Raw genomic sequence first — 21,519 nt, 5'->3', positions numbered from 1 at the left:
TTACAGCATCTTTTGAGAGAAATGGAGTTTGGGAAAGAGAAGAGAGTAAGAAGGGAAGTTACACAGAAGTTAAATAGTTAACAGTGTATCACCCCTCCCCCAACTAGCTCACATTCCATCAAAACTACGTGGCAGACTTTATTTGTTAATAATATTTAACTTTCTTTGGCGCCTTCTCATACTTAAGCCTCTTTTTTTCAGGTTAGTTGTAGACAAGCCATGAATTTGTAAAAGTGCACTTGATGACACATTAATAGGACAATCTGTCATATTGCAGCTAAACAGCTTGACAGATCCACACACCATGGCAAGAAATGACATTCAAGGCTGGAACAGGGCAACGGCTTTTTTGGGCTGCTGATGCAGGCTGCATCTGTCTGCCTGCAGCATCTCCCTTCCCATCCCAAGGGCCAAATCCCAAGACTATATCCTCAGATTTGGGGGAAACAAATCCTTACTATGTTTGCAAGCACAAGGCAAAGTTACTTGATGGTCCAGTAGGACAAACTGACTGTAGCTAACTCCTGACTGTATACTTTTCCCTGTGTTGGGCTGAAACAAGTGTCAGCACAGTTGCTACCTCTCCTCCAACCTTCAATTCAGCATTTGTATTATCTATTGCAAATTGCACACCTTGCTGCTGCTGTTCTCACATCCGAGTTGCAGCAGTTCCAAAGCACGTGAGTCTTGCCAATGCAAGAACAACATTCAAAACCCATTTGCAAAAAAATAGCAATAAGCCAATGTTGCACTTCATAGCACAGCAAAGATCTCAAAGTGACTGAAAAGACAGTTTCTTCTCTGAGCTTAGCACCATTGCAGCAATAACGGGAATAGGTTAAGACTGTAACAATATCAATTCTGCATGAGGAAAACTTTTAAGTAGGGAAGATATTATAAGAAGCCACATTTACATTTCAAAACAGCGTGTAAGAACCCAAACACAGTGTTTGCAAACACTGTAAGAAGTGTGTGTAAAGCTAGAGAGGAAACTGAAGAGTCAGGCAAGAAATAGGCAGTTTGATCTTTCAATCTCTACTAATGCAAGTCATCTTTTACTCAAGATAGACCTTACCTAACTATGTTAAGAATAATATCCAAAGGGCAAAAGGTCAAAAGCTAGGATTTTCCCAGAGTTCCCCACTGTAGATATATCGAACAATTCCTAAGCCTTGGTACAGATGGTGATTTTTTAAGCCAATGCAGTAGAAGGCACCTTACCCTTCACTGACACACACACCCACCCCTGCTTCATAGCAGATAAAGGTCTAGAGTACTCCCATGATAGATCCCTTAGGTTTAAATGTGAAGTTTCCCACAGCTAATCCAATACAAACCCAAGCTGTCGACTGGGTTTGTGTGCAAAAGCTGTTGGAACAAACCTAAACACACCGGCAGAAAAAAGAGCAGCTTTGGGAAGACAGAACAAGAGTTTACAGCCACTTCAACTGCCTTCTGCAAAGTCCCCCCGGGGGAGCTGCCCGCACCCCACATTTCAGAGACCCTCTCTCCATGTGGCTCTTTCCCCCATTCCCCACCCAAGACAGCCACCCTCCCAGCCGGGGGGGGGGGCGACCGCTCGGGATCGCGACCCACGCGGGATCGCGACGCCATCTCGTGGCACATCCACTGAAAGACCGAGACGCTGGGCGAAAGAGGGAATCGCTTGCTGCGATTCCTGAGGTGTAACTCGCCGTGGGCTCTTCGGAGGGACCGAGGTGTGAAGTAACACTGTCAGGGCAAAGCTTTATTTTACCGTGTAGGCAATTTTTCCACTGAAAACATTATTTTTCTGCTTTAAGTAGTAAGATCCGGCCTTGGCGAGGCAGCGGAAAAAGTATCATCTTGTACACTATTTGTCTTCCCGTGACCGGGTTGCAGTATAAGCCACCAATAGCAACAAATTATTAGCAGAAATTATTCACAGACATTAAAAAATACCTTCTGAAGCACAGGGCTTAAGGTAATAATTCTAATGACAAATTATGAGCTTGCTCTTCTGAAGAAAAGACAGCTCGTCGCTTGCTGACTGCTTACACATTTAAGGCAAGTTGGAGAATCCATCAGATGGGCAAGAAGCATCTTATTTCTTTGGCCTTCTGTATATGGGAGCGTTTCCCATTTAATACTCAGCCAGATACACACTATCAACACCCATGATCGGTTTCAAAGCCAAGTACTCGTGCAAATGCAATAGAAGGTGGGTTTTTCCCCCTACAGAATTTGTCTAGGGTAGGGGCAGAACAACATCCTCACAGCAAGGATCCTCTGTAACTACACGGATCTGAAATACAGCAACACAGCTATCCTCATCTGACTCGTTCCTTACTAACACAAGCACTAAAAAAACCCTGAAGCAGGGCAACTGACAAAATGAAAAGCACTAAGTCTAAACAACGGAGTTCAAACAAACTCCAGGCACAAGAACTGTTCTGAGTAAGTAAAAAAGGCAAATACCAGCATTATTAAGGAAAACGCATCATTTCATAAAACAAATTAGGACATGGCTCAGCCCTGGCAGATGTCAGTCAAGCAAAAAAAAAAAAATCTCACTTTCATCAAGTTATGAAGAAATTGCTATTACAAACAACTATGTTTTGGAACCACACACACAACTGGAATGCCAGTCCAAAAATCAAATTCTGAAAGTCAAAAGCGAAGGCAGCCTCTGAGTAACATTCACTGGTTTACACAGAACTGAAGCTATCGAGAGATGTAGATAACTGAAGCTGTCTAGGTATCACAGAACTAGCTATCCAGATGTTAAGGGAACAGCAGCAGAACCAAGTCAATCTGTACTCAAACAGCAACTGCCGAGTTAGTAGCAAGGTTCCAATATATTTTTTTTTCTTCAGAGACATCATCACTGTTGGCAAAAACAGTGAAACAGCATCTTACAGTGGCTCCTACATGTCTCAGAGTAGGTGCTGAAAACAGGTACTACTGCACTACAATGGCAGTTGTGACATTTATGTCATTATAGAACAAATATCTCTCTGTAGAGGAACTGCATTATCAAGCAAAAGATCTAAAAGAAGTTACTACCTGTAGGTCACCCTGGAGGTGTTTTACCACAGCTGTAAGGGATATCAAACTAAAGGGGGGGGGGGGGGCGCGGTAGATAAAAAAAAATCTGGAGGTGGGAGAGATGCAGTTTTGCCATAATTTTTGTTTTCTAGTCCATATATATCCAGTTAGATTTCTTCCCAGTGATTCCCAAGAACAGTCCCACAAAGTGTAAATTTTATCATGAATGTTTATTATGAACAAACAACTTTACAATGCAGTCATTTCTATTCCTCAGTACATGCTTGAAGTAAGGTAACTTCCGTGACCTCGAAATCTTAGGGGGAGAAAAGTTATGACTACATACAAATCCAGGATTTTAAAAATCAAGAGATCTTTAAAGGTGACCACTGAGACATCTTCCTATTCAAGCTGCAAAAACTCCCTACCACCTGCGTATAACAATCTTACAGAAATCTATGAAATTGCAGCATGAAAGTGAAGGGCCAGACATTTGTTCGAATATATACTGAGGGACAGCTTTTAGTTTTATTACATTAAGTAACGCACTGCTTCAGGGCATGATAATATTTTTGCATGGCAAAGAATGGTTTACTCCATCTAATGACTTTGGTAACAAAAAGATCAGATACTGCATACTATTATAAATTCTTTTAAAAAACACAAAACAATAAAACCTACACAAAAGGGAATAAATCTTCCGTTACCAAAGGCAAGGAGCAAGGAGATGTATCAAAATCTTGTAAGCCATAGGTGCGAGGGTTCAGTCAGCTATTGCTCCTAGCTTTCAACAAATGGCACCTAAAATGACTGTCAGGTCTTTCTCTGAATCCAAGGTACTGAAGAGAAACTGCAATTGGAAGTTTTGTTTTTTTAAATACAACCAATCCTCAGAAAAAATGCAGCATGTCCAGGGTTTAACCAAAGTTTTTTTGTTTCCAATTGTGGCACATACTAAGAACAAGAGACCCACCTTCAAATGCTTGGGTGTAAGCTTAAGGCCAACTTCTTGTCACATAATAAAATGCCTTTTATTCAACATCTCCAGATTTTACTAGTTTTTTTACCTTGGTTAGGTACATTCCACAAAGGATGCAAACACACCATGCCCAAGGTCTCCTTGCCTTTGTCTTCATTTACGTGGACAAATGAACTTCCATGAGATAAGAAGATAAACATAGACAACCAATTATAAGCTTCTGTCTGTAGGCGATGTCAATGGTAATAAAAGGCATTGCGAGAACACAAAAATGTTTGAATGATACTAAGATCTATGAGGCAGAACAGCCTCAGCTACAGGTCCATATGGTTTGAGAAAAGAAAGTATCAGTCTGACAAGCAATCTTGAAAATCCTATCACTGCAGGAAAGACATGACACTCCCCCTTCCTTTCCAGAACAACCCCAGACCAACAGAACATAATTGTTTCTAGATAGATACAACTGGTGCTTCTCTTTTTACAAGAGCTGATTAAGCACATACAAGAGGTAAATTAAAAAATAGTTATAAATAAGATTTGGTAAAACCACAAAATAAAAAAAAAAAAAATCAAAGATTTATAAATACATTTTAAAATCCAGCCTTTTCCAAATTCCATCCACACACACCCCATCTCCTCCTTCCCTTCCTTACCTCAGTAAGGACTGCTTTAAGATTTCTTTAGTATAGAGCTGTTCTGCTAGTTTTGGTAATTCCTACCTATTGCAGAGAATTGGTCACTTTTATTGATGCTCTAAGCTGCATGGCTCATGGGTTAACAGTAGATTTTCGCTTACAATTCAAGATAACAAGGAGAAGCAGAGAGGAGAAATCTGAAAGGTAAAATAAAACAGTTTTGAAAACATTCTTAAATACATGAGGTAATATTTATTTGGGCTTTTCACAATACTTAAAGTAAGACTATGCAGTGAGATGCAGAGCTTTTTACCCTATCACCTTTGACAGTTTGTTGTACCATTAACAGTGAGTGCATTCTTCCCCAGATGACTAGGCATCACTGTCAATTATGAAAGGCACATTAAGTTTGCCTCTGATGAAACAAAGCATTTGGATACAATTAAGCTGGGGGGGACGGGGACCAAGCAAACTGAGTTAAAAAAGTAATTGCAGACAGACTTTTGAACTACCCTAGGAGCTTTAGTGTTTATCCACAGTCCTGTAATCCCATGAACAAACATCGGTATTTCAGTCATCAATTGTCTGTAGGGGAACAGTGATGAACTTAAAAGCAAAAAGCTTCTAGGATCTCAGACGAATTAGAAGGGTTTGGAGTTTGGTTTTTGGTGGTGTGCTTCTTTTTTTAAGAGTTTATGCAAATCATCAAGTAAGCAAGCAGAACTTATTTTAAGGGTTTACTTCAGCTAGTGACACTTCAGATGAATTCAGTTGACTCTGAAGAAGCTGGTTTGTTATTCAGAATCATTTGTCTTTTTATCTTCACAAGGGCTAGGTTACTTCATTTACCAAAGCCCAAGAAATCCAGAGAAGATTTTCTGAATACACAATCAACTCTCCATTGGTGTGTGCAGTTTTATTATTTTTTTCAACAGTGGCACCTTGTGATCAAAATTAAGTATTACAGCTTTCAAATAGAACATCTCCCAGAATGGAAATCTGTAAGTGAACAAATCTAAACCAATACTGGATACGGGTATCCCCGCTAAAGATTGATTCATATGCTGCTTCTTGCTAATCATTCCTAAAGGCTGACAGCTGCACTTCTTGTAGCCCAAATAAAACCTTCAATGACATTGTGACAATTTAGACAACACATTTAACACACATGGTGTTATTTTCCCACTCATCTAATCACTATTGACTAGATATGCAATGATGTTTTCTATTTTAAAAAAGAAACCAGCAATCTTCTGTAGCATCAATGTTCACATTAACCAAACCCTTATCAAGTCCACATGAAATCTCTACTTGAATCATCTCAACACCTGTACAGACTCTTCCCTAATGAAAATAAAATACGATATGCATAAATTGTGAAATTTTAAAAATTGTTCAATGAAGTAAAAAGCCTTATTTGCTTAAGATTTTCAAATTTCAAATAACAGATGGAGAACTGCTATAAAAATCAAAGCACTAGAAATGTTAGCGTCTCATCAATAATGCTTTGACTTGTTTGTGAGCCACTACTAGATAGTAGCAAGGACAAGAGGATCTGCGAGCAGAACTTCTTTTAGTTTTCTGACTAATCAAAGCTACTCCATTTCCCAAACATAACCCATGAGCCAACCAATGTTTTACCTGCAACTTGGTAAAACAAATATTTATCCCAGTGTCAGAGTCAGATGCCCAAAGAGTCCCACTCATTCTGCAACTACCACTAATTTGGTCTTGGTTTTCTTTTATTATCCTCATTCTTGCGCTATGCTTCTCAGTACATACTTGACTGTGTAGGCAAAGGCTGCAAAACCAACTATAACAAACAAGTTCGCCAAAGCTCCGCCTAAAAGTCCATGGTTACGATTGGCCTGTTGGAGACCTGGATGATTGGCAGGTGCCAATGGTACATGCCCATTAAGAAGGGGTATTCCATTCTGACCGTAGTGTGCTTCCCCATCAGGGACAACATCTGGTAAAGGAAGGGATGGAGGTCTGTTATTGAGCTCTTCTTGTGCTTTCTGTTTTTGCTTAATCTCCTGGAGAAAGAAAAAAGAAAACTGAATAGCTGGAAGCAAAAGTGGTGAAGCTATTGAACGTTTTGAAAAGATTTCAGAACCTAAGTTCTTACATAACTTTTAGGAAAAGGATATGGTACAGTTCTTCACGTTAAAGGTCTTTTAAACTAAATTAACTGCATTAACTGCATTTGTACAGTCTCCCCAACTTCTTCCCAAGTGGCCTACTTCAGCAGTTGACACTAACAGTCATTCGGCCAAGTTTGTTTTTAGTTCACATGTACATTTTCCGAGAAGCCTTTTTTCAGAAATGAGAAATTCTTGCATGTCCAGCTTGTTTTGAATGCAAGACATCAAAAAAAAATGAAGAAAGCAATCATAGAAGCTTAGAAAGATTAGGACTACAAGTATTACATGTTAAAAATCTGCCTGTACTTGGAATGCAACAGCAGTTATCTATTACTGTATTCAGAGTTTCCCGATGATTTAGGTATTGGCAAAACAGTACTGCAGAAAGTATTTCCGATTCTCTGGCATTCTTGTAACTGATAAGAAAATGCAATTAAAACCTTCAGTTCAGAATTATCTGCATGAGGAAGAAAGGAAATGCAAATAAAACTTTTCTTTTCCCAAAGGCTGTCCCAAAAGGAGACAAAGAGAGAGAATGGTTTTTAAACTAGAGCTTTGTGAGTACCTTTAAGAATAATAATAAATGAATCAAAACTGAAGTTCCATAAGCACTCACTGCTCTGCCCAAAGAGGCCATTTCTGTCTGTGGACAATGTTTACTTCACTAGCTGGGCTCATACATTTATGACCTCAGGTTATCTCTAACAAAAACAAACATCTCTCATGGTTAAGAAAACAGCTGGAAAAAGGCTCTCTTGTATCTTTTCCCTACTCTTCTACAGCATATATTCTTTGTGCAATAATTAAGACTTGCAATTTGGTGAAATTTGTACAACCCAAAGCAGTTTGCCTGACAAATTCTATGCCTAGAATTCCAAACTACAATGAGCATCAGCACCATAATATTGTAACTCCAGAGTCACGAAAAAGAGTCCATAACAGAAAACTGCTCCCATTCATACGGTATGCAAAATATTAACTCTCAAAGTCTAACCAGCAGGCTGAAAGAACTGAGTTTCTTCACTAAGAAGTTACAGGGAAGGAACCATCTTGAGACAGGAGTGAAGAAAGGAGCATCCTTCATTTATAATAGGCAAGAACTTTTAGAGCCAAGTATCATCAGTGGAAATTGGCTAAAGAATCCCAGAGGTCTGAATGAAGCGAGATACTTTTTTTTTTTTCTTTTCTTTCTTTCTTAAACCTGTACCATCCATATACTGTTGTCTGGCTGAAGGGTAACCATTTTCAGAACCTTATAAAAAGCAAATTTCTATATCCTTCAGCTGTTACCTAGACATGACAACATAAACTGTGTATCAACACACCTAAGGTTAGTGTTGTGCAAAGAAGATACATGCCCTAAAAATATATAACCCATTCTCAGAAGTTAAGCAGGAAGAATATAAGTCTCTAATCTTAAAGGAGAATTAAGAAAAAAAAAAATAACCTAGGATATTGATGGACCAAGTCCGGATACACAAAGATTAGTCCTACACAAACTCAAGAAAACACAGTATACAGTTCTAAAATATTGGGACCGCAACCACGTCTGCTGCATGTGCAGCTCAGTCAAGGCTATGATACCAATCCTAAATACACATATTTGATTCTCTATACAATGGATCTTTGTGCAGCAGAAAAACAATTCCATTTCACGATTCAAGTTTTTAATTCTTACACATAGCAAAAGTGCCTTTTGAAAGTATTCCAAGATTGACAAAAGTAGCTACTGTCTGAGAAAAGTCCTAAACAATTAGTTTACAGATCTACACAGAGAAGTTGAAGAACTACAGAAAACAAATTTATTGCATGGATTAATTCCCTTACCTCCACTACTTCAGGGAAGAGCTCACAGAAGACTTTATCTTTTAAATTAAATGCTAAGCTTTGTGCAGCTAGCTGTCTTTTCTGCGGAGAAACAAAAGTTATCAGCAGTTGCATATAAATGAAGTTAATATACTTTAATTCAACATCTGATTATTTCCCAAAAGAATGGTGCAAACCACTAGCCAACTAGTTTCTAACATTTAAAACTTCATACTTGTGAATATTATTCACTACAACAGACATTTCTAGACTTAAGTTACGTTCTCAATTCTTCATCTTACGAGATTAGTGTTCTCTACTAGTGTGCCTGCTTGGCAGACACTTGAAGAGCAAGGAAGGAGAAAGTAAGTCCTAACCATACAGTTTACTAAAAGGGATTTTAAGTTCTGTAAGAAATCCCCTCCCCATCCCCACACTGCCTCAAATTGACTTGATTCATCTGCCCATCATCTGTAGGAGGCAACAACATATTCATTTCTGAGATATCAAAATGCCAGCTGCTGCTGCTGTTTTAACTTTGAGGTCACATTCAACATTCCCTAAGCTGACAAAAGGTGTATCTCACAGTTTGGAGCTTACTGTGAACTCTGACGTCTCTATGCTGCCCAGTGTGGGGCCCTTTTCCACCATAAAACTAAGAAGGCCTGTCAAGATCGTCGAGACTGACCAAGCTGGATTCCATGTATCCGGGTGGAAATCAGTGATTGAAAGACACAACCTTCAAAAGGATAAAACAAGCAGCGTGTTTTATTTTTGCCATTAAAATTATTACATATTATAGATATTACTAAAATGGTGTTAATTGCTTAAGTGTTAGAAGAAAATCCTTACCTTGTATTACACTTAAACCTTCCATTAGGTGTAATCATATAAATACTAGGAGGTTTAAAAGGAAATTCTCTGGGGAATATTAGTTTCCCATGATAATAGCCACCTGCATTACATAAAGAGATGAATTACTTATTTTGCATGAAGATGAAGTCCTAAGCTGCTACTCGAAATGGGCCAAATAAAACTCTTCACTTGTCTCCTTCTCCCCCTCACACTAAAGAGATCAAGCTCATCATCTCGTGCCTCTAAAACACAATAATCCAAACCTGCAGTAGATTTACTTTGGAGGCAATTCTCTCACATGCATATTACAAACAGTATGTTCTGTTGTCAAGTCTGTAATACATTTAAGGAAAACCAGCCAAAGTGTATTTAATACAATACAAATGGGTTAGTTTTCCAGAAACGCAGCTAACTGCAAATACAACCCTATGAAGAATTCAATTTCAAAAAGATTTTGAGAGGCTCCAGAAGACATTGCAAAATATGTGACTACAACAAATTAATAAGGCTTTTACGTTCCTCACTTTCTCCAGAGAAATTCGTAAAGAGAATATATATCAGTTCACTGAGAACATTTATATGTTAACAAAATGGGAGGTTCTGAAACATATCTTTGACTGTCACAGACTATCTAAAGTGAGGTATCTGCTCTAAGACCTTTAGCAGTTACTTAGTAGGAAGTTATCTGCCTTCAGTTTAACCTAAATGTGGTTTTGTTAGAATCCTTGATAACAGAAAAATTACTAATAGACAGCAGTACCACTACCTCTTTTTCAACAAGCTATCACACAAGTCACAGACAGCTTTGAAACTGCGCTAACAGTTTTTAGAGCTATTTACAGTACTTATATTTTGCCCATTCAAACAGGCATGTAATTACTCAGGCATGCCAATCATTACATAAAGCACATGCACGCTTTTGCTACATGCTTTTACCTTCATAGGGAGTCATTTCAGGTCCCCGTACAACATAGTGCCTAAGACAAAGAAGGAAATTTAAACAAAATGAAAGCCATCACAGAATCAGCCATCAATTTCTCTAGAACAATGAAGATGAACATCACTTCAGCAAAAATTTCATACTCCACCTCCCAAAACCAAGATTCCCATACAATCCGTAGGAATGAGGGAGTCAGACTTGATGACCTGGAAAATCTTATTCTCTCCACAAGTAAGTGAACAGTTAATTCTAATTCTTACCATTCAAGGATATTAGATGGGAGGGGCTCTGCACAGATATAAGGCACTGGATCTTTCTTAATTCGAAGGTAGTCTTGTTTAAGTCTCTGTGTTGCTGTCGTTGGTGCTCTCTTATTACTGTTGTTGCTCATCTAGTTTTTAAAAAAAACATATAAATACAATCTCAATACAATCTTAATAGACACAGAGCTACTATGTTCCAGATTTTTGCAAAAATCTACTTTATAGAGTATTTTTTTAAAATATAAATTAAATTACCATAACTTTTAAGTGGCAAGAACCATGCAAAAATCTTAACTAACACAGACTTTGTATATTAACTTAACTAAAAGACTCTGTATACTGTCAAAATGGGAAAACAATCCTTCCAGAACACTGCTGTTTAAATACCACAGTGAATTGCCACCATGAAAATATGCTGCGCTATAGAACCCACTTGAACTCTTAATAACCAGTCCTGCGTTTAGGCTGCACACACATCATTATGACACTGTTTTAAAGGGCTTATTCTTTTTGAGTAATTAACTTCCCTATTCAGTTTGAATATCTATTATGCAAATTTGCCCACGATTTAAATTCAGTCCGTGTTTCTACACATCCAGTTATTTGAAATAAGTACCAAACAAAAAACCGCAATAACCTTATTACTGACTTTCAGGTGAAGGATTTTAACTTTAATCTGCTGCCTGCTTAAGAGTTAGTTGAATTTACGGAAGGAAACCTCTGAGCCAGATTATTCTCTTCCAGATAAACAAAGACCTCATCCAAAATGAGACAAGTCAGTGCGAAGAAAGGAAATTCCATGCTGCTTACAAGACAAAGAAAGCATCAGCCCTTACAATGTGCCTACAGAACATGTACCAATTAACAACTGCAATTTAACTCCCTTCCCCCGATAAATTTAGCAAGTTACTTAGCTTTATACATGGAAATTCAAGCAAGAACAAAAAAGAAAGATTTTACAAACAGCTTGTATAAAGAGATAAGACAATGCTTGCAATACGACAGCAGCATTTGACACATACATTCCTATGACCCTTTCTATTCCTTTACTTCAAACAGATAGCCAAGTACAATAAAGAAATAATATTTAAACCATAAGCAACAAGTGTATGTGGTCAAATATTCAAACCCTCCTCAAAATACAGGAGTTTAACCTGGCTTTTTTCAGAATTACTGTAAATCATTTGAATCATACAGCATTTTTTCTTGAAGGAAGCCACACGTGTTTTTAAGTCACACCTCTTGAAATCATAAAATTAAGAATTCTTCTCTAAAGAAGTCAACTTTGACTTCAAAACATAGATTAAATCACAGCTTTTTAATTTAACACAATTACTTGTTCTGAAGTCCTGCAATAGCGCCGCTCACTGCGGACTGCAAAACCACGCTGAATTTTACAGCACTAAGTATAGTGATTGGGATTTTAACACCCCCTCAAAGCCTTATCCGAAGGGACATTCGTATCTTAAACGCGGAAAATCAACGGCAACATTAACAGGAGCTACGCCTGCAAACCCCTTTTCCCATCTCAACAATCCAATTTACCAGAAGCCAGCAAGAAAGCAACCGGCCAGTGTTTAGACAGCCATGATGCGCCCAAGCCCTGCTCCCAGCGCGGCAGGGTGGATCAGGGAACTAAGACAAGGGCACCACAGGTCCCCGGCCCCCCAGGCCCCCACACCTGCCTTGTGGAACGAGAGCCAGCGCCTCTTTCTGCGGGTAAGCGCGACCCCGGCCCTGCCGGCGGCCGCTCCGTGCCTGAGGAGACGGGCAGCGAGCGAAGAAGGACCAAGAGGCGACAACCGGGGAGCTCACAGCCTACAGCGAACCGGCTGCCCGCCACGGGCCCCCGTCAGGCCGGGGAAGGGAGGGAGGCAGCCGGTCCAGCCCTCCCTGCTCCTTCAGCTCCCTCATGGGCTCGCCCCGCCGGCCCAGGCCCCGCTCACCTCTCCCTGCTAGAGCAGGCCCCTCCACCGCCGAGGACGGCCCCACCTGCCCGCAGCCGGAGGCCAAGCGAGGGAGGGAAGGAGGGAGAAAGAGAAGGGAGCGCCGCGAAGAGGAAAGCGGGCAGGGCAGGGCCGCGACCCCCGCGCCTCCCCGCTGCGGCGCGACCGCGGCTCCTAGCCAAGATGGCGGCGCGGGGAGGCGGGGCCAACGCAGTGCTGGCGTCTCCTTCCGGGAAGGAGCCGCCCCACTTCCGGGCCGCCGGGGCCTTACCCACAGCTCAGCTGACTTCCGTTTCCTGTTTCCCCCTCTCATCCGCCATGGCGGCCTAACGGAGCTGGGGAAGGGATCGTCCCGCCCGGTGCTCTCGGGACACAGTGGCCCGAAGCTGGCGCGTTTCCCGGGCTGCAGCCCTCCGGTTCCCGCCGGGGGGGGGGGGGGGGGGGGGGGGCTTTGCCGTGGGTGAGGCTGGTTCCAGGCCCCGGGAGGGCGATGGGCAGGCCGTGCCGTTAGGAAGGCGTCGGAGAGCGGTGCCGTTGTCAAGGCAGAAGGTCAACCGCGAGGGAAAAAGTAGCGATAACGAAAGTCCGGTGTCCTTCGACGTCGCCGCTCGATTATTACGGCTTTGCATAAGATTGTATTTGGGAGGGACCCCGGGATTGTCTTTGTTTTTCCTTTCCTGAAAAAGAATGGGTTGTACACGTTTTTTGGCTGTAAGTCTCCTGAATCTTTTCTTCAAATTCCCAGTGTTCGTAAAATGGATAAATCCAAACTCATTTTCAGTCATTCAGTACATGGACAATATTTTTTGCTCCAGGATTCCACCGGTAGGCCCATAAAAGTACAGCAAATCGTTTTGTACCATCTTCGCACGTTTGTTGCTTCAGCAATGTTTAAGAAGAGTAAAGCAAGTTACTCCCTTATAGTTAGGAGGCCAAATGTGACAGGAAGACGTAGTGTCTATTCACTTTTAATTTAAGATAGCATATCCAGACCATCTTAGGAGAAAACACTGCAAAATCTTGCTCCATTGAAGTGAAGACAGCGTTCTCCTCTGTCTCAGATCCTTAGCTGACTGTCTGGCACAACTGAACACAGCCCTTAAGGGATTACGTGAGATGCCTATGCTTGAAAGATAAAACATTTTAACAGCATGGGTATTGTGGAGTGTTTTGTAACGCACACAATTCCACCTGGCCTTCACATCATTCTTGGCACAATAAGGATGTTGAATAAGGTACGCTAAAATCATATTTCCATGCCACTTTGTGCAAGACGGGATTTAGCAGACATCAGTCACGATGGTCCTTTTCTAAAGATTGCACCTCAGCCTTTATTGTCAGGGTTATGCTAATCTGTTCTCTTTGGTGATTTGAGTCCAGCTCGAGACTGAGTTTCAGATACAAGCATTCAGATTCAATGTATTTCCTGTTGTATTTGTTCACACAAAAATCACCAACCAATTAAATACTCCTCTTCAAAAGACTAAGTAGTAACCTATTTGCGGTTAACATTTTATGTTTTGGCATTGCGGTTGTCACCTATATACTGAATTGTATCCCAGTTGAGAGGAAGTTTTTGCTCGCTCCCTTCCCTTCTTGCAAAGCTTTTGAAATTTGCAACTCAGATAATGTTTGTGAAAGGGAGTTCATGCAGTCTGATTATCCAAGATTTAATTTAAAAAACATAAGGAAGAGATTGGCTCCTGGTTTATACATCTGCGTTTAGCACTCTAGGTGTAGAGCGTGGCCACTGTACTGTATTCGTTAACTATTAGCATACATATTAGTTTAAGGGAAAGTGTACCTCTGTCGCTGGGCTAATAATCTTACTTTATTGCCTCAGGTGAAACGAAAAGGCAGAAAAGAAAATGATTGAGTGGCCCAAAGAGTTTGCAACTCTCATAGACGGGACTGCATGACTGCAATAAAGGCCAGAATTTTTCTTACCGTTCCAAAAGATGCAGACATCTTCCACGTGAATAGTTCCTGCAATGACCGCAGTTATCCTCCATGCTTGAGCACTTCTGCACCGGCACCCAACAGAGGGCAGTGGCAGCTCACATACTTTTTAAACTCTTAGTTCTGTCTGTTGCCAGAGTAGCATGGGCTGTTGTCCAGACTTGCACTCACTGTCATGGGTCTGTGGAGATTAATCAACAGCAAGAAGGGGGAAAAAAAACCGGCTGTGATGTCAGCACCTATGGGCAAAAACCAAATTTGAAACCACCTATACATTTTCAACTTCTCGGTTTCTACAAACCGAGGATTGCAAAATATTGTGTCCTCATAGAATATCTTACTCAAGCACGTCTGTTCGTTTTTAGTGGGAGTATATAGTTTTCATTTATGTCCTAAGCACTGAGGCAGGGTTGTTGATGCAAAGTGACCGTTGTATTAGACCCCAGAGAGGGCTACAGTGGTGCAACAAACTCAAATGATGTTTGGGCTTACAGAATCCCACTGAGAGATGTAACAATTTTTGTTACTTAAACTTCAAATATGGACTTTTCCAGATGTAGGAAAATGATGGAGATTTTAGGGCAAAAATGCCAATCTGAAATCAAGAAGAGAGAAACTCACCAAACAAAAATATTTTCAGTTTGCTGAGGGGTGTAAACAATTTCATGGTAGTTTCATTTCAAATGTCTAATATTTTCCATGATTACCTCTGACTTCAATCACAATAGCAGGATCTTTCATACACGAAGTGTTCACATGTTCCACCTGTGGCCACATCAGAACTTTTTGAGTTAGTGGAGTTTATCAAACTGTACCCTTTTCTTTGAACTGCATTGATTTTGGTGCCATGAAATGCTTCAGGGAAAAATGGTTTGCTTCAAAATAGAAGCAATAGTTTGTCTGTTTTGTTTTAATCTCTTACACTCACTCATCCTTATCTAATCTGAGCTCACAGTTTACAAATGCTTGAAGGTTTTGCAGAACAGAAGGAGCTCTTTATTATAAATCATTACTATACTTCAAGATTTAAAGCACTGTATAAATACAAGGTATTATTAGAAGGCTGTATTAGCCTACATGTATTTCACCTAATAAATTCCCCATGACAATTTACGTAGTATAATACATACCTAGTTTTATACCCATGGACCTGAGGACAATTACCTTTTTTTCCTCTGCCACACCATTTTGTCTTCTTTTGTGTTTACGCTAGAATTCCTATTAAGTCATCTAAGTCTAGAAATGTGAGAAACATGTGAACCTGGAGACTGTAATAAAGGCCCCAGAATGCTGAAGGGATTCCAGAGCTCATATTTACACCTCTGACATTCTCTCTAATGTTCCCCAACCCCAAAGTATTTCATGCATAAGTGTGTTGTCATTAACATTCCATTCATCTCTCTGGTATGTTATTCTCAACACTAATGATAGCATAGAATGAGACTTCTCTCTCAGAGTAGTTTCTTTCTTCCCAGTTGTTTTCCAACATGCAAATGAATCACACTATAGAATTTCCTCTCTCCGTAACGTATCTTTGGTGTACTGCGATCATGTCTTGAAGGCATATTTTAAACCTGGGCTTGGGAAGTCACTAGAACTTCCAAATTTATGCTCTTAAATCATTAAGTGCACCAAGTAAGTAAGTACATACTGCTAAATTAACTTGGAAGGTGATTAACTCCAGGACAGAGACAAGTGAGACAGTTCACTATCTCGTAAAGGTTGGAGTTGTTTTTTAATTTGATATGGGCCCCTCAGCAGGATCATGTGGGTAGTTACAGGACATGAAAACATCTTTATGTGCTTGTGAACACAGACCTTTTGTATTATTCTTTAAAAATACGTAGCTGTCTGACTTTCACACTGCAGAAAATTTTCCTTTAATTGTAATTCTAAGAAAAGCATTGCAAATTTTCAGGACAGATACAAATAACAGGAATCAGATTTTGTTCTATTTGTGGGTGCCTTTGGGTAAGTCCTTTGCTTCAGTTTCTCCATCAAACGAAAGTAGTACTTCATGCACTACTCCACACATGCAGTCGAATGAGTATTTTGAGGCTGACCTTGGTGGATGAAGAAATAATTTGAGAAAGAAAACATACCCCAAGGAATGTAGTGAGGGTTAATTAGTGTTCACATGTACTCAAATGTAATCTTGTCCAGTAAATGTGGCAATGCTGTGGCTGCTGAGCGTCTCTCTTTAGATTGCCCAGAAGGACAGAGAACACTTGGAAGAACAGCCATGCCTCAAGGCTGCTCAGAACTGAGGATGCCGATGAAACAGAAAGTTCTTGCATCCCAGAAAGACATTTGATACATCCTTGGGGAGGCAATTTCCCCAAGTCCTGTTACCAACAGCCACGTTACAGTGGGATCAGGAGAGGATCTCCTCCCAGATGTACTCAATGGGCAGGTTTTTTTCCTTAGTTACCTCATGGGTTGACCATTGAACCCATTGCTGCTTCAGATAACCAAGATAGGTCTCTCAGCTTAAGTAGTGAAAAAAGCAGGAATCTCTGCTTCTGCCCTGAATACAGAGAACTACCCCCTAGGCGCTTTACTAGTTTTTCAGCCTCTATAGCCTGTGGAATTGGAAGATCAGTCAGTTATAATGGGCTCTCTTACTTTACACGTCCATATAGTGTGTTCCCTGACACGTATCACAGTGAGACTACAGATCTCTATTCATTTTGTTTGCTGTCTAAAGCCACTCCTAACTGGCACCATGTAAGTATTTTGGATGTACAAAGGCAGAGTTTGCTAACTGTGAAGAGTTTACTGCCTGCAAGCACAAGATGCATTAAAGAAACCATTGCCCAGTGCATAAAGGCAGGAGTGTTGTGTGGTCTCTTATGCCTGACTACCGACTACTACTGACTTGATGATCTTAAGGGTCTTTTCCAGCCTAAACGATTCTATGATTCTACCTCCTAGAACAGGGGACCTCAGGGAACTGAACCTGCCGGGCAAATCCTGCCTGGCAGCTTGCTGCATTAGCAAAGATACAACCAAGATTCAGAGCAAGCAAAAGCCACAGGGATCAGTAAAGAAGGAGGTTTAGGAGTGTTACACCCAAGTGGGAGAGATGTGGGTGGAGATTACCAAGCACAGTAAAGGCGAGGGTGGAGTTGGACAGAGGGGCAAGGAGCTTGGGTGGAATGCAGAAGGAGAGAACAAGTGGGGAAAAAATACTCAGGGGCCTCAGAACAAAGGGGACTGTGGCAACCTTGATCTGAATGGGCTGCAAGAAGTAAGTCAGGCACGGGGCTGAACCCTTGCAAAGCCTTGGGGAAGGAAAGAATGAATCTTTAGGATGTTGTTAAGGAAGAAGCAGCAGCTGAACAATCCTCTTGAAGAATTCATCCCATGAGTAACAGGTGATTTAGCTCAGGAAGCCACAGAGACATCTTGTCTTGTTGAGCAAGGGAGCACCATTTATTAGCATGGCTATTGTCAGTGTTTGCCAAAGACGAGGCACAGTTGCAAGGAGCTCAGTGATGCTGGTGAAGCCATTTTTCATTTATGCTAGGTAAAATTTGTGTTCCAGACACTGTGATCTGAAAGGCTTTAGTTAGGATTTTGGGTTTGTACTGTGTTTAAGCATTAATAAATATTGCTGAACTGTATTTACTCCTAACTTTTTAATGTGTACTTCTTCATTTTGGGGGAAAGCAAAACTTTTATGAGTTTTTTGGGTTTCTTTTGGGTTTTTTTTTTTGGCGGGGGGGCTTTCAACAAAAGAAATTTGGAATTCTGAGCCTTATTAAAGGCAGAAGGGTATTTGCTGTTCAGTTTGTAGTGAATCTCCATCACTGATATCTGAACGTGCTGCAATTGTAACTACCTGTGTGCAGATGAGAACGGTGACACTGAGAAACTAAATCACTGTCCCAGGGTCATGTTTGTAACAAAGCACTAACTGATCACGTTTTCCACTGTCTGGGCTTGCATTCAAAGCAAGAGATATCTTTGACCAATAATCCCTCAGAGATCTTTTTATAAGAGTACAGGATATTAATGCTAATGTCTTGGCCAGATTTAGTTCAAGTAATTATATCCTGCCTTCCTGAATTCCCTTCCAATTTCAAGTGCATATGAGATGCATCACTTCCAGATCTAAACTATGAGCAATGGCATTTGCATTAAAACATCTTGCTGCTTTCCCATCTAAAAATAGTTCCATGTCATTGATGGATGAAACAATGTAGGGGGTTTTGTTTTGGTTTTCTCATAAAGTGCTGCTAGGGTGGCTGTCTTTTAACCTTTGGCCAAAAGGCAATTTAGAGGGGTTGTATGTTTATTTGTTTTTCTTATTTTTGTCCTTCTGAGGGGTTTTATTGCTTTAACTACCATACTGGCTTTTACTGAGTAACTTCCCTTCAGTGAATGTTTTGTCACCATAGTGCATGTTTGTTTCATAGTAGTACAGAAGTATAGTATATTATTACCTAGTAGAACTATATTATTTCGTAGAATTCCCCAAACCCTTTGATGCCCTAAGAAACTGATCCTCTTTTTTTTTTTTTTTTTTCCAATGGAAACTGATAACTCATTCATAAATAGCTTCAACAAGGATGATTACCTTGAGTTTCAGAGAAGGGCTATGATGGTTCCTGAGTCTCACTGATTCATTGTTGCTCATGAGGAAATCATTCAATTGTTTTGAAGCTCCATTTTTCTTCTTCTATAAAGAAAGAATAATATTATTTATCTAGCTTTACTAGAAGCATACACGCTTAATCACTTGGTGAGTGTCACCTATTTTGAGCTCTCTGGACTAAAGTTTCCACATCAGCAAGTGCCAAACATGAATCATAATCTTTGTTTCCATAATCACTGCTATCATGATAATGATCAATGTTGTTCATTTATAGCCCAGATTAATATTTCCAGGCATCCTACTTTTTGTGATTTACTTCATTTTCTACTGTCTGAATTGGAGAGGCAGCAGGCAATCGGACAGCCTTAGGTGACCCAAATAAAATGACAGGCAATTTAACCTAAGCACTGATAAATCCCTGATAAACTTGCTGAAACCAGAGCTTTTTTCCCTTTGATTTCCTCTCCTGCCTGGCTAAGGTCGGGCATGACCTCCTTTATGATGATTGACAAGGAGATAGTATTACTTAGAAAATAATTCTGGCATGTTTCTGAGTCAGAAAGAGGAAAGGTCAGTCCTCTTCCCTATTTATTCCACTGGTACTAGGTAAGGAGCTCCATCACCAGGATCCAGTTCCCATTTACCTCTCCATCCTGTGTTTCCCAAGCGATAATTGGTACACAGCCATCAGTGGACATAAGTGGCCTTCTAATGACATCACCCTAAGATGCAAAGACAAATAGCATGACATAACAATTTCTCCTTACTGTTCATCACTTTCACGCAGAGCCTTTCGCTGTTTCCGCATGCTCTTCTTTAGTATTTGACATTTGTATGATTACATTGCTCTTTATATCCAAAGCACAGCATGCCTAGCATTAGAACGTTATTAAGCTATTACCTTGTAAGATGGATGTATGCCTTCAAAAGTCATTATAATGGCTGTGGTTTCATTACTGCTGAACTTCCTTTAAAGCCAGGTAATCTCTACACAGATCTCTACAGATAATCATTCTTCACAGAGACCATTTGCAATTTCATAGCAAGTTTTTGTGACAAAATATTTTTTCTTACTTGTTTAAAATATTAATTTAGTCCTACAGGAAGATCCTGGCTGAGCTGACCAGTGGTTTGTTTTCCTTTGATTAGACACAAAATGAGCCTCATTGAACGGGCTGCTTTGCTAAATTTCTTTGACAAATACGCCTCTGCCTTGACCTAGAGGAACTGTCTCCAGTGCTGACAGGAGGAATTGAGCCTTTCAGTGATAAAATGTTTCCTTTATAGAGTTTACTAAGCAACACAGAGCACCTGCTAAACTTAACCTGAGCTGTAAATCCTTGCTTTCCCACTCCACCTTCTGATCTGTTTTTTCTCCTTTATGTCCATAAAGAGAAATGGGCATGCACTGAATGCCACCAGAACGGTTGGAGCAGACAGAGCGTAGAAGCACATGCAATCTTTTACAGCCAGATTCTGATCAGTTCAGGTGTAGATAAACAGTTCACTTAGTGATGCAAGCTTTTGGAGATGCTACAGCCTTGCAGGAAGACACATCTTTGAAGAGGAGGAGGGAAGCCTTTTGGAACCATTGGTACAAATAATGCTTAGAATTTACATCTGCCAGCATAGTCTCTGGGCAACTTAATAATAAATATATGCCAGACATTACAAGAAATAAGAGCAAGGCAGCATGATTTCCTATGGCACCCAGAATAACAGAATAATGTTCCATCTCACAATTTACACTGAATATTCATGACTGTGTCCTAGAGAGTCTTCTCCTGAGGGGTCCTCAGGGCATATTCTGAAGTCTGTGACAGATGAAAGGTAATCTGCTTTTGTTCATCCCAACAGCAGAAAAACCCCAATCTTACCCTCTTTGTAGCTCTACTATTGTGCTTAATCTTTAGTACCCAGATATGTGTAGGATATAGTATTCTTTGACAAAGAACTAACCCAGCTGCAGTGGCAAAGCAGGGCATGGGGAAGCAGGGAATGTCTTGAACAGAGTTTCACAGGTAATTGCTGCTGATCTATCAAGTCAGAGTCAACATTCAGGTTTTTAACGGAATAGAGTATGAAGTTGATATTTACTGCCAAAACCTGCTGGAAGACTCCAGTCAAAAATGCCAGGATTAATGAGGAAAACCAGGGTATTTTATGTTAAGATGCTCTTCAAAATTAAATAATACAAAATGCATTGCTTGCATTGTAGGCCTAACTGTCAGTCCTTGTGTGACAAGTGAATGCATTCTCTCAGAGAGGAGAGAGAATTTCAGAAAAAATATCAGGTAAAGGATATAAGCCCTCATGATGTACATTCAATTCTGGAGGCACATTAAGTGGCCTGCATGGCAAATGC

At 40.3% G+C, this 21,519-nt stretch overlaps 1 protein-coding gene across 4 annotated transcripts; it reads right to left on the bottom strand.

Annotated features, from left to right (window-relative positions):
• Positions 1-3,238: 3,238 nt before the first annotated feature.
• Positions 3,239-12,805, bottom strand: UBE2J2 (ubiquitin conjugating enzyme E2 J2). Of its 4 annotated transcripts, none has more exons than XM_030018320.1 (7): positions 12,596-12,805; positions 10,647-10,777; positions 10,383-10,423; positions 9,444-9,546; positions 9,192-9,330; positions 8,613-8,693; positions 3,239-6,677 (listed from the first exon to the last, which is right to left on the bottom strand). In XM_030018320.1, exons 2-7 carry the CDS (start codon positions 10,775-10,777, stop codon positions 6,393-6,395), a joined length of 780 nt encoding a protein of 259 aa, XP_029874180.1. In that variant the 5' UTR covers positions 12,596-12,805; the 3' UTR covers positions 3,239-6,392. The 4 variants fall into 4 exon arrangements, with proteins under 4 accessions (XP_029874180.1, XP_029874181.1, XP_040980362.1 ...); XM_030018321.1 differs by lacking the exon at positions 12,596-12,805 and adding an exon at positions 12,335-12,589; XM_041124428.1 differs by lacking the exon at positions 12,596-12,805 and adding an exon at positions 11,287-12,305.
• Positions 12,806-21,519: the final 8,714 nt, after the last annotated feature.

This window comes from Aquila chrysaetos, chromosome 6, assembly GCF_900496995.4.
Source record: "Aquila chrysaetos chrysaetos chromosome 6, bAquChr1.4, whole genome shotgun sequence".
NCBI lineage: Eukaryota > Metazoa > Chordata > Aves > Accipitriformes > Accipitridae > Aquila > Aquila chrysaetos.
The sequence above is the reverse complement of the archived record's forward strand: the minus strand, read 5'-3'. Positions and strand labels throughout refer to the sequence as shown.

What these genes read in the sequence shown, in the direction of transcription:
- UBE2J2 (XM_030018320.1), bottom strand. Translation starts at nt 10,777, where the DNA reads ATGAGCAACAACAGTAATAAGAGAGCACCAACGACAGCAACACAGAGA. An exon ending in CCATCTAATATCCTTGAATG is followed by an intron (nt 10,424 to 10,646) that starts GTAAGAATTAGA and finishes TCTTTGTCTTAG; the next exon opens with GCACTATGTTGTACGGGGAC. An exon ending in TAGAGACGTCAGAGTTCACA is followed by an intron (nt 8,694 to 9,191) that starts GTAAGCTCCAAA and finishes GTTTCTCCGCAG; the next exon opens with AAAAGACAGCTAGCTGCACA.